The 17,019-nt window shown below is 37.7% G+C and overlaps 2 protein-coding genes across 4 annotated transcripts in view; one reads left to right on the forward strand and one right to left on the reverse strand.

Annotated features, from left to right (window-relative positions):
* Positions 1-2,750: 2,750 nt before the first annotated feature.
* On the reverse strand, positions 2,751-9,051 carry ccnk (cyclin K). The gene is made up of 10 exons (XM_007242523.4): positions 8,525-9,051; positions 8,332-8,413; positions 7,055-7,186; positions 6,536-6,641; positions 6,374-6,431; positions 6,033-6,202; positions 5,690-5,892; positions 5,065-5,098; positions 4,882-4,950; positions 2,751-4,623 (listed from the first exon to the last, which is right to left on the reverse strand). The coding sequence occupies exons 1-10, from the start codon at positions 8,719-8,721 to the stop codon at positions 4,049-4,051; spliced, it is 1,626 nt and encodes a 541-aa protein (XP_007242585.1). The 5' UTR covers positions 8,722-9,051; the 3' UTR covers positions 2,751-4,048.
* A 1,002-nt stretch (positions 9,052-10,053) lies between these two features.
* LOC103046432 (24-hydroxycholesterol 7-alpha-hydroxylase) overlaps positions 10,054-17,019 on the forward strand; it is a 59,250-nt gene continuing 52,284 nt past the window's right edge. For 2 of the 3 annotated variants that reach the window (XR_007439419.1, XM_049480223.1), the window contains exons 1-4: positions 10,054-10,298; positions 11,370-11,505; positions 14,844-15,018; positions 16,391-16,540. Coding sequence is in view for 2 of the 3 variants with exons in the window: in XM_049480223.1 (XP_049336180.1) it covers positions 10,122-10,298; positions 11,370-11,505; positions 14,844-15,018; positions 16,391-16,540 (638 nt within the window). In the remaining variant the exon portion in view is untranslated. The remainder of the gene's footprint in view (positions 10,299-11,369; positions 11,506-14,843; positions 15,019-16,390; positions 16,541-17,019) is intronic. The other variant, XM_049480228.1, reaches the window with a different exon arrangement.

Genomic DNA, 17,019 nt, shown 5'->3' on the forward strand with positions numbered 1-17,019 from the left:
GTAGGACCCGGGAATAGTGGACGCGATGAAATGGCGGAGGATACGTCCATCATTTCTGTGATGAGCCAATCACACTCGAGCTTTCTGTGCGAGTCACTGCTCATTCAGCCAATCAGCAGCCGGGGTTCAGCGGTCTATCCGGTTCAGGGGCTTGTTTCCGTGACGGGCAGGAGTGGCACTCTGCGGATGTACGCAGGCGGGCGGCGGGTCCTTCCGGGATGCAGGGCTGGACCTCCCGCCCCTCCCGGTGTTGCGCCGTTTTCTGCCACAAGGATTATCGTGACCACGGAGAGCGCGATTTCACAATTTCTGTTCACGTGCAAGAGCACTTTACGTAGGCTACGTAAACTACGCCGGTCAGCCAAACGACGGAAACGTGTGTGTTTACACTTAAATGTGAATGCTTCATGATAAACTCTCTACACAGCGAGTTATGTACCGTCAAAATATCCCTGCCATAAAATCCGTCTTAGTTGCAGCTGCTCGTCAAGAGCTGGCCAGAGCTAGTAAAGGAGCTAGCCACCCCATAATAGGGTATGTTTTTCTAAATGACCAGCCAGACCTCTTTCTAAACCACAGGGTGCACAAACTATCTATGCATGTACAGCATCGGAAAAAATAAGAGACCACTTTAAAATGAACAGTGTCTCTGATTTTACTATTTATAGGTTTATGTTTGAGTAAAAATATTTTTTTTTATATAAACTACTGACGATATTCTCCTAAATACAAATATTGTAATTTAGAGCATTAGTTTTTTACAGATGCTAACATGCTTTTGTTCAATCTGTAGTCACATTTTCAAAACTCTAAATACACTCAACATAACATTTGTCTGTGTAAAACTATTATAGCTAATACACAATTTTGAAATTACAGATTATTAATAATAAATGAGAGGCTATGTTAAGTCAACCACAGCTGTATCTGGATCTTAGCATTAGACTTAGCATTACCAAGTGCTGTCAGTGACACAGACATAAAAAATAGATCTGTTTGAAATAAGTGTGCCAAGTGTAGCACATAGAGAGAGAGAGAAAAAAAGGAAATATGTCTGGATGGGGTAAAGTAATAGTTAGTCTCGATTTCTTTTGAGTCTCTGCACGGATCATCTTTATACTAGGCTACATATGTCTGCTATGTTCTTGCTGGAGTAGAGTTCCGGATGTGTGCAGGTGTGATGGATAACAGAATAAACCAATAGGGTGTCGGAACTTCTCATCCAACCACAATCAGATTCACTGGATGGAGAGATTTATCTGGATAGTTTGTTTTGAATGATGAGAAGCTGGAATGAAAACAAGCTGAAATGAAATAGGAGTAACGAGGCAATTATGTAAAATTTAAGAAGTAGAAAGTTCAGATATTTATGTGAAAATGTAAAAATAATCACTCCAGTAAAATATAGATGATCTACATTTATACCTACGTTAAGTAACAAAGTATTTATTCGTTATTTGACAACTCTGGAAAGAAATAGTTGTTGCAGGATAAGAAAGAGGGAATAAGATTTTGTGGTGGTGTTAAAATAAGTGTAAGGATTATTTTTGTATTTGTGTATTTAAGTGTGCACAAATGGATCTAAGGCTAATGATGTTTATAATAACATTTTTGTAGAATTTGACAACAATTTCAGGTCCCTAACGTTTTTTTTACAGAACGATTGCCACAGACTATTTTCTGTCTACATTATAGTTCTATATGATAAATATCACTCAATTACGTGTAGACAACATGTTGCACACATTTGAAACTCAAGTACATTTTTCAAAATAAAAATTTATATTGGAAAAAAAAATGTGATGCTGTGTCTATAATGTTACTAGCTTTTATTATTTTGACAGTGGTTGCACAGTGAATGACTATATAACTCTGGAACAGAGAACATGCGTTAGTGTTTTAAAAGAATTAGTAGATGTGGATCCAGGTTTTTGTGTTGTGATGACAAAATGTGCTTTTGTCAGGAAATCATATATTTGGTTCATCGTATAAGGTGTGTGTGTTGCTGTATTTAGAGTTTTAAAAAATGTCTAAAGTACTGGTAAACACTTAGCAGTTGTAAAAAATATAATTCTATAATTTGCAGAAAATGTAAAATGGTCAAAATAACAAAAAGAGGCAGAGCTTAAATAATGCAAAGTAATCAAGCTCTTATTTATTTAGAAACAACATTAATGTTTTAATTTAGAAAGAGTTCAGAAACCCTGCATTTTACAGTTTTCATGAGTCTTGGCATGCTCTCCACCAGTCTTTTACACTGCTTTTGGGTGAACTTTTCCCACTCTTGACCCTGTAGGTCTAGTTCTGCATGTTGACATCACCAAATAGTAGACTTTGAAGAGAAGTGCACATCTTGAGTCAGTTTTTGAACTTTCTGACTCATTAGTGGTGCTGTTCACAATACAAGATGGTTGTGCCAGTCCTTCAGTTGTTGTGACTTTCATCCTACATGATTGACCAGCAAAGAGAGTCATCTACCCACCCAGAGAGGGCAAGGCCAATTATCTTACAACAAGCTTATTTAAGAAACTCAGTTTTTTCCCCAAAGTTTTTTTCAAGAAACATTGCCTGTGCATAATTGTTAATAGTAAGTAATAGAATTATTTTAAACAGAAAATATTTTTAATGTCGAAGTGTAGATCAATCTTATTAATGAATTGTTTGGGACACCTGACCATACTTAGTGCCATTTTTAGATAATTATCTTTAATAAGATTGTCAGCTGACAGTAAATAACAACCAATTCAATAGACAGAAAAATGAAAAAACATTTATTTAATAATTCTTCTTCTTTGTGATTCAAAGTGCAGTTCTCACTTTAAGACCTGTTTACAAAGAAATCCAGATATTTCCAAAAGGGTTAACAAATTAGATAAATTAGATAAATTAAACAGAGATGGGTGGTGGAATATCAAGGAAGGCATCATACAAGCAATGTGATAGAAGTTTTGAGGAAAACGCACACGCACATATGCATGTGCACACATCCGCGCACACACACGCATCTGCACACGTATGGTTTGGTAAACACTGCAAGCCTACATTTTGCCTAAGGCACATCTGGAGAAGCTTGAATGAAGATTCAAGTTCAAGTCTCAAGTCTTCAAGTCTCCAGTTCTTACCATAAACAATAATTAAAAATGCTCTTTACACAAACTGTGGCTACAAATCAAGTTAATGACGGAAGAGTCTGTTTAGTCCATTTAGGTGTGATGGTCACTTTTAACTTGTTTATATGAAAAAGATATATTTTTCTTGCATCCAATTGTACAGTAGCATAATAATAAATCAAAAATAACTATCATTAACATGAATGTTCCTGATTATACAATTTTACTGTACATATGTACAAGTGACAATTCATGCTACCGTACAGCACCAAACCATTTCCTCTAGAGATATGTACAGAATTTATGTACCAATCTAATCAAAAAACCTTCCCCTGAAAAATTTTACTTTTATTATTGGCTCTATTTCAAGAAAAAAACACTATTTGCTGTCTTCAAGTCTTAAAGTCCAACAGTGTTAGGTGGTCAAATGAAGCATTCATCAGTTACTGGTTCTATTGTATTATGAATAATAAAACAGATTACAGAACAGTAATATATGGAGCCAAGTCAGTGCTGTCATTTTAAAACTATTTGAGTTGTTGGGACACATTCATGAAGCTTTCTAGAGTAAAAATAGATGTCATTAAGGATCAGATTCCTCTCATATTTACACAGACCCTACTGATGTCCTACATCTGCATTTTAGAAAAAAACAAAAGCAACCCCCCCCCCCCCAAAAAAAAAAAAAAAAAAACATGCTAACGTCACATATATATAATATTTCTAAACATGAAGATTCTACATCTATATCCTTAAAACAGAAATCAGGCAAAAATCAAATAAAGGTTAATAGTGTAAGTCATGAGTTTCTCACAAACAAATAACATGACTAAACAATACAATGACGTTCTGACCTTCCTGAGTTAGGTGACTGATGATGCTTTTGGTAGACGGTATTTTGAAATGAGCTTCAGCTGCACCCCTTACACAACCCGTCTTCATCTCATCCATGCTCCGCGATTCATCCCAGACACTGGCGGCATGCCAGGGGGCATGGGTACCTGCGGCTGGCCTGGGGGGACTGGCGGAGGGGGATACCCAGCAGGAGGCAAACCTATTCCTGGCGGAGGAACCGCATGTCCTGGGGGCATGCGAGGGGGAGGAGGAGGGTAATTGTGATTGTAGCCTGGTGGAGGGTAGGCCGGGGTGGGCGGTGGAAGGTTAGGAGGTGGGTAATTTGCAGGTGGTGGAGGGCCAGGAGGTGGAGGGTTTGGAGGAGGGTAAACGTGCGGGTGATAAGGCATTCCATATGAAGGGGGCATAGGGGCATATGATGGTGCATCTGTCTTCATCATGGACTGCAGACTTTGGAAGCCCTCACCCGACATATATGAACTAGAAGTGGACATTCCCATGATGTAGCTGGAGGGGGGTGGAGGTGGAGGCCGATGAGGCAGAGGCGGTGGAGCTCCATGGGGCAGAGGAGGAGGTGCCTTGGATAAGTCTGAGTCAGCTGAGGCTGCTGGTTCTGTCTCTGTTGGAGGGGCCGGGGCTAAGGGTGGGCCTTTGCGATCTAAATAGAGAAACATTTAAAGTATTGAAGTAAAAAAATATTAACCCAAATTTATTAGTGTAGTTTGTTTAAACTAAGTATTAAGCTCGGTTTTACAACCATCAATACATGAAAATGTTAAAATTATTTAAAGAACTTCAAAGATGGTAATTAAATAAGTCAATTATATTTTGAAACTTTTACTAGGTAATTTGGTTCAGTTTTCTTAGACAAGTATTAAACCTAACCCTGGAACAGTGCAACAACTGAGGTTTTTACCAAGTAGCTGAGTAACTGGTAAGGGAGGCATTGGACTCTCTAGCCGTGGTATTTTAGAGCCAATTTGCTCTGCAAATAAAAACAAAAAAGGTTTAGCATGCATGAAGTTAAACAAAAACGTCATTGACAAACAGCACATTTGTAACCAGCTTAAATAGTTCTAGGAAAAAAGCCGATCTATACCTGTGGCAACTTTTGACTCTTCTTTTGGCGAAACCTAAAAAAAGAGGATTAAAAATAATTTTCAATACATAACTAGCAATTCATTTTAGTGGGGAGTACTGTTCATGACTAAAGATAAAAATGCTTACATCCTTGACAATTATGCCTCACTTCATGCATATATGCATAATCAGTCATGGGGCATATAACTAATTTTCACAATGATGCAAATCCTGACTGATTATATAAGAATGCTTTTTATTATGAATCCTGCTCTTGGTAGTATCCCTTACAAGTGGAGAAGATTTCCAATACAATTCGTGCAGTTGAAGAAGAAGTGGCATTTTAGGGTTAGAGTTACGCTTGGGTAAGCCCTGAATCTAAAAATCAAACACTTCCTTCATGGTGCAGCTATTTTTTCAACAATTAACAGTGTATTTGTATGTTCGCTACACATCTCACAAGCCATCTATCTGTAATGGACATGAAATAAAAGTTTAAACCAAAAATATTTGACATGGTACAAATGTACAGCTAAGCATTAATAATCTCAACATATTTACTTAAAATAAAATTAATTACATATACAAACATTAAATTAAGCCTTTCAACCCAACAACTCTGACAAAATAAATATTCAACTAACGTGCTGTCGTTTAAGCTGCCGTGGGGGGCTGGCCTGGGGAGAGTTTTTCTTAGGTGGAGGTGGAGCTGCAGGGTTTTGACCTCCAGACTGGCCTGGCTGGCCTGCAGGAGGTAGCGGTGGCTTGTCTTTCTCCTGCAACTGGGGCTGTTGTGGAATGGGCTGCTTGCCCTGAGAATATAGATCCAGGATTTGGTGGCAGATATCTGAGAAAGAAAGGCAAGCAATTATCTTTCAAACTTGCTATAAAGACTTTTGTGTCATCTTGTTCAGTTTTAGCACTCCCATAACACACACACACACACACACACACACACACATTTAAATACACATTAAAGCATCCTACCCTCCAACAGCTCCACAGGAACATCTTGCACAAACTGTTCCCACCAGCGACGGGATGACTGCTTGGAAGTCCATTCCTGAATGTCAAACTTGCACAGACGACCAGCCAAGTACATGACAGCAATAGCTATAATCTCTGGCTCCCACTGAAGAGACAGCATTGTGCAGAGGCTGGAAAAACCAAACAAAATTGCTTATACCACACAGTCTGCTTAATCTTTAATATTAAAAATGAATAATAATTCCCTAAATTTCACAATTGCAGATTGCTCTAATTTACAATAAACCAAACAGCTCTCCATGAGAAGGACAATTAAAATGCAGGTTGGTTTTAATGCTAACCTGTCATTCACAAAGGTCCAGGCCATTTGCACCAGCTTCTGCACTTTGTTCTTGTCTCCTGAAAAACAGCAGTTAACAAGACAAACAAACATGCAAATAAATAAACAAACAAAACCTAAATGTCTGTAATGCAACATCAAAAATGGCACCAAAATCATATACCTTTGAGTTGTTTGGCATAACGCAAAAGGAACTGATATGGATGCTCTACTTGCAGATCAAACTTTATTGTCTGAAGCAATATTCTCTCCAACACCATAACTTCTTCCTGTTAATAAAAGTTATACAAACCAAACTATTCACAAAAATCAACATTTACAGTACAGTTTGAGGTCAGAAATAGGCATGTTTTCAGAATCTGAATGTCTTCAAATCAAAACACTACAAAGTAAAAATGTAACAAAAAACTTAAATGTACAAGTCCATATGTTACATATGCCTTTTAGAAAACAATTTAAGCTAAATGTATTCAACTAGAGTGTTTGCTTCTTTGCAGCATCCTTCAAGCTATTTATTTTCAGAATAATGAAAAAACAATTAAACTGATCCAGCAAATATTCCAATGTGTAAAATGCTGACAAGACTGTAATCTCAACTTGTTTTACTACTTACATATGGAAATAAAATAAGGTGCTGAATACTTACAGACCTTACAGTATGTGCTTCTGACTCTATGTTTACCTTTGGATCATCCCCAAACTGGGCGAACTGCACATCATTAAGCAGGCTGCGAGCTGTTTTTATTATGTCTTTGCACTTTTTTGGAGTTTCCTCAACCTTTCCAGCCAAGAACAGACAGCAAGCCCCTGTGACCTGGAAAATTAAAGCAAAACAACCTCTTTCACCTAAACTGTTGTAGGACAATGTCAAGCAACATAATGATAAATAACCGTATTCCAACGGTACTGTTATGCTATGTTTTTTTAGTTGATAAGAAAATAAATGTTGACTTGTCACAAGTTTGTTAAAAGACTGTGCCAGTAACCCACAGGCATCCATGAACTCTTTCCACTTCTCGCCCCTCATCCCAACAATACTGCCCTCCATTAAAATATTACTAAATCATAGCTTATGAGAGATATTAGGTAAGACTCATGTGAAGCAGAGGTCACCAATATGGTTGGGCAGGACTGTCCTACCTGGACTTGTAAGCAATTTTAAGATGCCCATTTTATTCCTTTCATTTTTTTTATTTACTTGACAAATTAAACCATTTACTGAATATTAATTTATTGATCCGTTGTGATTTAAATTGCCATTGTCATTATTCAATTGCTGACTACATAAAATGTTGAGATAACCAAGCTACTTAATATACAGGATTTGTAAGCTTAATGGAAAGTTTTACATGTTGCCATTTAGGTAAGCAACTATACATTTTTTTTTCCTATATCGCTCTTTAAATAAAAAGTGTTACACTTTTACATTAATTTGTTAATTATTTGGAAAAACACTGGAACTATTTATCCCCTTGTTATTAAAATACTAATAAACCACGTTATTACACAAAGTCTTTGACCATTATCTTTATGTCAATAAATATTTATTATTAATTAAAATGCCTATTACATAAAAATAACATTTTAATTCATTAATATCTACAGACCCCCCAGAGTCCTACAAAGACAGAATACGACCACTTTGGCAAAACTACAATGGCAAAAAGCACATCACAAATATAATTATAAAATAATATATAATATGATATATATATATATATATATATATATATATATATATATATATATATATATATATATATATATATATATAATAAAAATATAATTATGGGCAGTATGCATCTGACTCCTGTTTTTTTTCTTCACAAATTTTTTTACAAACAAATCAGGAACTGTTTGTACACTGTAAATAGGATCCAGTGCAAATCTGGGGTGGTTTATCCCCATACCTACAGTACTGTTTCAAGACAGTGTTACACAGAGCCGGACCACACTTACATATCTCGGGAACTGCTTGAAGGAATGAAACATGTAGAAGCGATGGAAGTAAATAATCCCTGTGGCCAGAGTATCATAGTGTCTGTTGAAGGAGGAAATGTTAAGGGTAAACAGGTTAAAGCGGTAAGTCGCGCATCAGCACACAGTAATACAGGGTTTTAAAACAACACGAGCAGAAGGAAATGAAGGATACAGTCCCAGTCGAGTTCCAACGTCGAATATGAAGCGGGCCCCCTCTCTCCGGTATCGGGCCTCAGTGGCCGGATCCAGGCCCTCGGACTGGGATGGGGTGTGGGCCAGGTCCTTCTTGTCCCAGTACCAACATGGCTTGATGTGGTCCAGATTAGTGGTCAAGCTGCTGAGAGCGGAGTTCTCCTTGTTCTCCTTCATTTGACACAGATCGGAAGTGCTGCTCACAAAGCTGGAGGCACAAAGAGCTGCTGCTTCTCCTCAGCGCGGCCGGCGGACCCGCGGCTCCTTCTCACTGAAGCTCAGCTCCGCTCCTCTCCCTCAGCGCCCGCAGACTCTCCCGCAGCCCGGCCCGGAGCACTGTGAGAATACCGGCGCTCTACACCGCGTGCAGCGCCGCTTCTCTGAGCTCTCTTTCACACCTGAACACAGGAACACACACACAGCCGCACCGCACTCTTCCTCGCGCGGGGAGGACGCTTCAAACAGATAAGAGCGACGGTCGCCCCCAACTGGTGGAGAATGATTCTCCTCCGCTTGCTGCCTCTCCACTCTCTCCACAATCTCTCCACTCTCTCCACAATCTCTCCACTCTCTGCACCTCATGCCTGGAGCTCCCACCAACATGTGGTGGGATCACTTATCAAAGTAAAAAAAAGTATATACACTTAACTGGCATTAATTAGCATGCATATTGAACACAGCTAAACCTATGTGTGAAATCCTACATTATTTTTTTATGTGTATAATAACAATAACAACAAAAATAATAATAACAACAATAATAACAACAACAACAACAATAATAATAATAATAATAATTATTATTATTATTATTGTTTTTATTATTGTTATTATTATTATTATTGTTATTATTATTGTTTTTGTTGTTTCTGGTACAATGGACTACACAGTATTTTCATTGGAGATTTTCCATTTAAAGGAAAATAAGTAACAGTTTATGCTTTTTAAACTTTGTGATCATTGATGACACAGTTCATTTTGTTGTTAACTCTATCCTATTATGAGGAAATCTATAAGGGGAACACATCACATTTTCTTCACTGAAGGGGATCACTTTTTACCACAGTCAGTGGGGCCGTTTATATTTAAGTGAAGTTTAAAACAAAATAATCAATATTGAATTGATTGAATTAAGTTATAAATGTATAGGAATGAATGGAGATAAAAGGCTAAAAACTAAAATCAGTAAACTAAAAACCAGTAACTAACTGCTTGTCCAGGAAATGTCTTTAATTCTAGAAAGTTGATGAGCTGATTATGAAGTAGCAGCCAGAGCACGTCTGAAAACGTATAGGCTTACATGCCTTCATTACTGAAATATTTACTGTGGTTCTATATTTAGAGAATATTTTTTAAACATAGATGAGCTCTTGTTTTGATTATTTGCTCCATGTGAACTCATTTACCCGGGGAGACTCTCTGGCGGGTATTCCTCCGGTCAGTGTGGGCTGCTGAAGTAGCGGCGCCTGTCCTGTAGGGGAGTCAGCCTGGTATACTGGCCCTGTTAATATCGGTCCCACGACTGAGGAGAAACCACTAGCCGGACAGGAGAGCGTTCGTTAAACTACTTAACTGTGATGGAGTGGTTTACCCTACTTCTCTTAGTGACTGTCGTCGTCCTTTGTTTTCGGCTTCTCTTCCTTCAGAACAACCCGAACGCCCCTCCGTGCATCAGAGGATGGATCCCGTGGGTTGGAGCTGCCTTTGAGTTTGGAAAAGAGCCTCTGCATTTCATTGCACGTGCAAGAGCTAAGGTAAGCGTCTCAGTGTTAAAAGCAGCACGTCCTGCAGACCTTATATTGTCCAAAATGCCATATCAATGTTAAATTCCTACTGTAACAGCTTTTTTATACCTGTTTTTTATATTTTTATAGCAAGAAGGGGCACTGTAAAAAAACATGATGGATATGTTTTTTTCACTACAGTTTTTTAGGAGATGCACTACATTTACAGACTTTATAAGATAAGTTAAAGCAAACACATCGACTGTTGTACAATATTACGTATTAATGTTTCACAGTTGTCAGTGTTGTTTCACATTAAGGAGTTTTGAATATATAAAAGTAATAATATAAAAATTAATCTGCAGTAAAATCAAATCTAAAATCAGATTATCATGGATGTTATTTACAAGTCCCTAACATTTCATGTACTCCTTATAAATGCAGCCTCCTGAATAGCCAGATGTTAATGACATCACACTCTGCTGATCTTTAGAGGACTATGAAAGGTCAGAAGTCCAGCTCCTCCCCTTTCAGCAGCAGTGTTGAGTGTCTGTGTTTGGACACACAGAAACACAGTAGAGTTGCTGTATCATAGTGTATCATAGTATCGTTGTGAGCAGGTAGAAGTGTTGAGAGAAACACTGATGAGAGACAACATTTATTTTAGTTGTCAAGCTATTTCAGCATTGTCTTTTAATTTAGACTCAACCACAACATGAGTAAAACAACTACAACATACAATTCTCAGAAAGTAAGTTTAGCTAACAGCTTAACATTTAAATTTGATTGATGCTTATTCATTTTGATAAGTATTTTTGGTATGATATCTGCAGAAGAAAAAAAAGAAACATAATTTGTCCATTTCTTTCTATGGGATAGTAGATAAAGACAGTAGACAGTAGTCTAATTTCAAAGGCAGTGGACTTATTTAATTATTTGAATTTAAAACAGACAGTTTTAAAGTTTAATGTGTTTCAACAACAACAAACTACAACAACAACAAAACTAAAGTTATAGCTGGTCTGGACATCATGCAGCATGTAAATAGTATTTTGTGTTGTTGTTTATTCTTCTAAATGAGCATGCTGTATTGTTTTCCAGTATGGGCCTGTCTTTACAGTTCTTGTTGCTGGGAAGCGGCTGACCTTTGTTACGCTCCATGAAGACTTTCGAACCTTTTTCATGTCCAAAGATGTTGATTTTGAACAAGCAGTGCAAGAGCCTGTTCGCAATACAGGTAATCTTCTTTGCTTCCCATGACTCTAGTAACTCGAACTGTGTTTGCAGTCATTTGTGTTTGTGTAAGTAATATATATATATATATATATTTTATATTATATTATATTATATATATATATATATATATATATATATATTTTTTTTTATATTATATTATATTATATATATATATATATATATATATATATATATATATATATATATATATATATATACACACACACACAGTACATGCCAAACGTTTGAACACACCTCTTTTTCAATGTGTTTTCTTTATTTTTATGACTATTTACATTGTAGATGTACTTAACAAAAAATATTCTATTTTTTTTTAAATAGCCACCCTTTGCTCTGATTACTGCTTTGCACACTCAGTGTTGCCAACTTAGTGACTTTGTCGCTATAATTGGTGAGTTTTCAGACACTCTAGCGACTTTTTTGTAAAAAAAAGCATGTGCTGCCGTGAGCCCCGCCCCACAATACTCACAGTGCAGTCTCTCACTCAGAGCACACCCATACCGCACTACGAATACACTGTATATCAACTGCGTATGCTCACAGCCGCCACTGACTGACCCCGCCCCGTATTTACAGAACAGGATGTAAATATAAAGGTGTCTTCAATGTGACACGAACAGCAATCACTACATTTAACTCACAGTCTCAGTCAGTCACTTACCTCATTCACCACACAGCCTATCACTCACCTTGTCCACAGTGTCTGCCTCTTTGTAAAAAGCTAAACATCTAGCTAGCTAGCTCATCATTGAACAATTTGTCTATAATAGGTTTGAAAATAAAAAAAACTTGAAAAAAAAACAAACAAAAAAACAAAAACGTAGAAATAACATTTAACCACATGTTGTTTATTTGTTATTTGTAACATTTGGGGTGTTTTTTTTTTGTTTTTGTTTTTTTTACTTTTTTCTCTCCCACAACCCACAACATTAATCCTTTACAGCTTCAAAAAAATGTATTATGCAAATTAGGCGATGGCGTAATTTAGTGTCTTCTAGCGACTTTTAGGACAGTCAATAGCTACTTTCCTGAGGAGCTGGCCACACTATGCACACTGATTACTGCTCTTGGTATTCTCTTAATGAGCTTCAAGAGGTAGAGTCACCTGAAATGGTTTTCCAACAGTCTTGAAGGAGTTCCCAGAGGTGTGTAGCACTTGTTGCCCATTTGCTTTCACTCTGTGGTCCAGCTCACCCCAAACCATCTCAATTCAGGTCCAGTGACTGTGGAGGCCAGGTCATTCAGTGAGAATCTACAATGTAAATAGTCATGAAAATAAAGAAAACGCATTGAATGAGAAGGTGTGTCCAAACTTTTGGCCTGTACTGTATATATATATATATATACAGGTGCTGGTCAACGAATTAGAATAATTTGAAATAGTGCAATCATGAAATTCTTTGAATGCATTTTTTGTGCAGAAAGCAAATCAGGTGTTCACCGCACCTGTCCTACTCGTTAGACTAATCACAGAACTCGTTACCTGGAAAACAATTTGCTCAGCTGAGCTTTCCAAAAGGCCCATTTAGGCCATTTAACTGTGACACTGTTGTTTTATTGAATTAGAATAATGGAGAAACCGTTTCATTGAATTAGAATAAATGCTCGAATTTTTGTTTTCTGTGAAGAGTGTTCACTGTGCAGTATAAAGTCAGGGTTGAGTAGAATTTCTAAGTTGTAAAATCAATCATGGGTAAGCAGCGCGACCTCTCAACCGGAATAGTGGCTCAAATTCAAGCCCTTCGCCAACAAGGCTTGACCCAAACTAAAATTGCTGAGCAGCTCGGCATCAGCCAGTCTTCCGTCTGCAAAGCTCTCAAGAAAAACTGCAGCAAGCGCACCAACTGTTCCGCCGTCCGAAAAACTTCTGCTCGTGACAACAAGCAGCTGAGAAAGATCGCAGTCAGCAACCGGTTCAAGTCCACTTCCGAGCTCACCGACTTGTGGAACAAGCAGCCCGGCGCTGACGTCTCCAGATCAACCACTTACCGTCGTCTGCGCGAACTCGGCTTCAAATCTCGCGTTCCAGCAGTAAAACCGATGCTGAACAAGAAACAAATGGAGAAATGGCTGAAGTGGGCCAAAGAACACGGCGAGTGGACTGCTGAAGACTGGCAGAAAGTGGTCTTCAGTGACGAATCACGCTTCTGCATCTCCTTCGGTGACCAAGGTCCTCGTGTCTGGCGTCGTGGTGGTGAAACCTACAACCACGAGTGTGTGAAAAGATCCGTCAAGTTTCCCCAGAGCGTTATGGTCTGGGGATGCATGTCCGCTCGAGGTGTAGGGAAACTCTGCTTCCTCAAGAAGACTGTCAATGCTGCCGTATATCAAGATGTTCTGGAAACGTTCCTGATTCCGACTGTTGAGGAACAGTTCGGCGAAGAAGACTTCATATTTCAACAGGATCTTGCACCGGCTCATGCGGCAAAGTCGACCAAAGATTGGTTCACTAAAAAACAGCTTGAAGTTTTGGCATGGCCGGCCAACTCGCCTGACCTCAATGTCATTGAAAACCTTTGGGCCATCGTCAAGCGGAAAATTCGCGACAGAAAGCCTACTACGCTGGACCAACTGAAGCAGAACATCGCCACTGCCTGGGAAGCTGTGAGTGCGGAAACTTGCGACAAGCTGGTCAAATCGATGCCGCGGAGACTTCAGGCAGTCATACAAGCCAAGGGGGCAGCCACAAAATACTGAGAAAGTGATGATTGTAATTATAATAAAAATTATTCTAATTCAATGAAACGGTTTCTCCATTATTCTAATTCAATAAAACAACAGTGTCACAGTTAAATGGCCTAAATGGGCCTTTTGGAAAGCTCAGCTGAGCAATTTTTTTTCCAGGTAACGAGTTCTGTGATTAGTCTAACGAGTAGGACAGGTGCGGTGAACACCTGATTTGCTTTCTGCACAAAAAATGCATTCAAAGAATTTCATGATTGCACTATTTCAAATTATTCTAATTCGTTGACCAGCACCTGTATATATATATATATATATATATATATATATATATATATATATATATATATATATACAGGATGTGTATATGCAGTAACTTGAAAATAGTATGTTTTTAAGAAAACAAATGGTAAAACTGTGGGCAAGCAGTAAGTGTTTAGAGTTAAAATATACACACAAACAGTGCAATGTCAGTTGCATGTACACAAGCTAGTGTGATGACTTTTATTAGCTAAACAATTTTTACTACTTTAGTTTGTCTGCTGTTGCTAATTTTAATACATTTAAGGCATATTCTAAATATTGAGTGTTGTGGTGTAGCTATAACAGCTTGGCATGCTTTGGGTTTCTCCCCAGCATCCATTAGCAAAGAGAGCTTTTTTAAATTCCATCCAGCCTGTAACACAATGATTAAAGGAAGACTGACACCAGGCAACACAGCCTTGCTGGTGGACCACCTGTGTGAAGAGTTCAACAATCATTTGGAGCTCTTGGGGAGGAAAGGATCTGGTTCTCTCAATAAGCTGGTCAGGTACAACCTGTCACATGTATTTTTTCACACAAGACCTTTTTCTTTTTCAAGAAAGTGTCACAGCCAAGCATATATAACATATTTATAATTTTTGTCAGTGTCTGAAGTGTAAAATCAAATCTATATTCTTTTCATTTAGATTGTATATATGTAATGTAGGCCTGTTATGATAAAAAATAAGCAATTATTGGATACATTTTATTGTAATTTTAAGACCATTAATTGTCACTGACATACACTGCCTGGCCAAAAAAATTAACTAAGCAAATTATCTTGGTTTGCTGCAGTTTTTTTACTGCAGAAAACCAAGAAAGAGTGACTCAGAGAGCATGAGATCATAACTTTCACCACAGAGTTCAGACCATTTAAAGACAAAAACATTTTAATTAATCATACATTGGAAAATATGTATTGTTTTCTTCACCTACTGCAGTCTGCACTGTGTGTATAGAGACATGGTTCTTGAATCATTGATCTGTTCACTGTTCTACATGTGAACAAACACAAAAAACACAATAGATGGTATCAGAATAAATATTATTGAGGCAGCTGGCTGACATTGAAGAAAAAAAGCCACATATACATTAACATGGCCGAAGTCACAGGACCGCAGTTTGTAAATTCATAATAAAATGTTACCTCAAGAAACAGTGTGGGAACACCTACTCTTGTATACGTTGTAAAGCGTTCTCTTGTGAGTGAGGCTGATTGACATGGTTAAGCCAGGTGAATTGTGGGAGTTGAAGTAAGATCTGATAGAGGGTGCCAGGTGGATGAAACATTCAGTTTCTGAAAATTGTGTCAGGATTTTTACATTCCTTGGTCCACAGTGTTACACGTGTATAGGGAATACATCACAGAAGACATTACTACCCGCAGTTCCCAGCATAAATGTTGACATCTGGCTAGAATTGTCTTATCCACATTCAAAGCAAAACACCTCACTAATCCTGCAGGTTAGTGCAGCATTATTCTGATTGCATGGGACACCGAAAATGTCTCATTTAATTGTTCAGTGGTGTAAAATTGTGTTTGCACCATTATTGATTTCTTTTTTTTTTGCATGTTTGTCACTCATAAATATTTCAGTTCATTAAACAAATGAAAAATAGTCAAACAACACAAATAAACACATGCAGTTTTTAATTGAAGGTTTTTATTTCTAAGGCTGGAAAATACCCAACCATATACAACCAATAGCCCCAATTCCACTTTACAAAAAAAGATAAGAGTGAACACCTTTTCCACACCATTGTTTATTTAACACACCAATATGGCATGCATACATTTTTTAAGAAATTGGATTAAATTACATGCTATTGTCTGAACTGTTTGAGTTTGGTCACATTTACATTTACTCTTTTCTTTGCAGGAGTGTCATGTACCCAGCTGTGATGAGTAACCTATTGGGTAAATCCAATTCACCCAAGAGTGCCCTGGAAAAGCAAAAGTTCATTGAGAAGTTCACCACTTATGATGATGGATTTGAGTATGGATCCCAGCTCCCTGATATGTTTCTAAAGTTAGTGACTGGCCAGTGTCCTCATAACCTATTTGCTCAGTCAATAAATGCACTACTGCTCTTGTTTTATTCCACCCCACAGCTGCTGCACTGAAAGATGTATATGTAGTTTTACCTTTTTCCTTTTTTTAAGAATTTGACTAATGGTAACACCATATACTCTCATCTTAAAAATAATAGTTGCACCCAGAAGGAGTCAAATGACAGGAATTGAACTTGGTGGGCAGTTTCAAATAGTTCAAATACAATTTAAGCAGTTAAGAGTTTGAGAGGAAGCTCATCCCAGAGCTAAGGTTAGGTTTTGGGTAAGGGTTATGGCTAACGCTCTGACCTTTCCTACTGGGTGCAAGTATTTTTTTTTATTTAGACTAAATCATATTTAAAGCATAAATACAGTGATATGGAAAAGCCTGGGCACCCCTGATAATTTTCTTGATTTTCCTTTATAAATCGTTGGTTGTTTGTATCAGCAATTTCAG

The sequence above is a fragment of the Astyanax mexicanus genome, chromosome 1, assembly GCF_023375975.1.
Source record: "Astyanax mexicanus isolate ESR-SI-001 chromosome 1, AstMex3_surface, whole genome shotgun sequence".
Classification (NCBI taxonomy): domain Eukaryota; kingdom Metazoa; phylum Chordata; class Actinopteri; order Characiformes; family Acestrorhamphidae; genus Astyanax; species Astyanax mexicanus.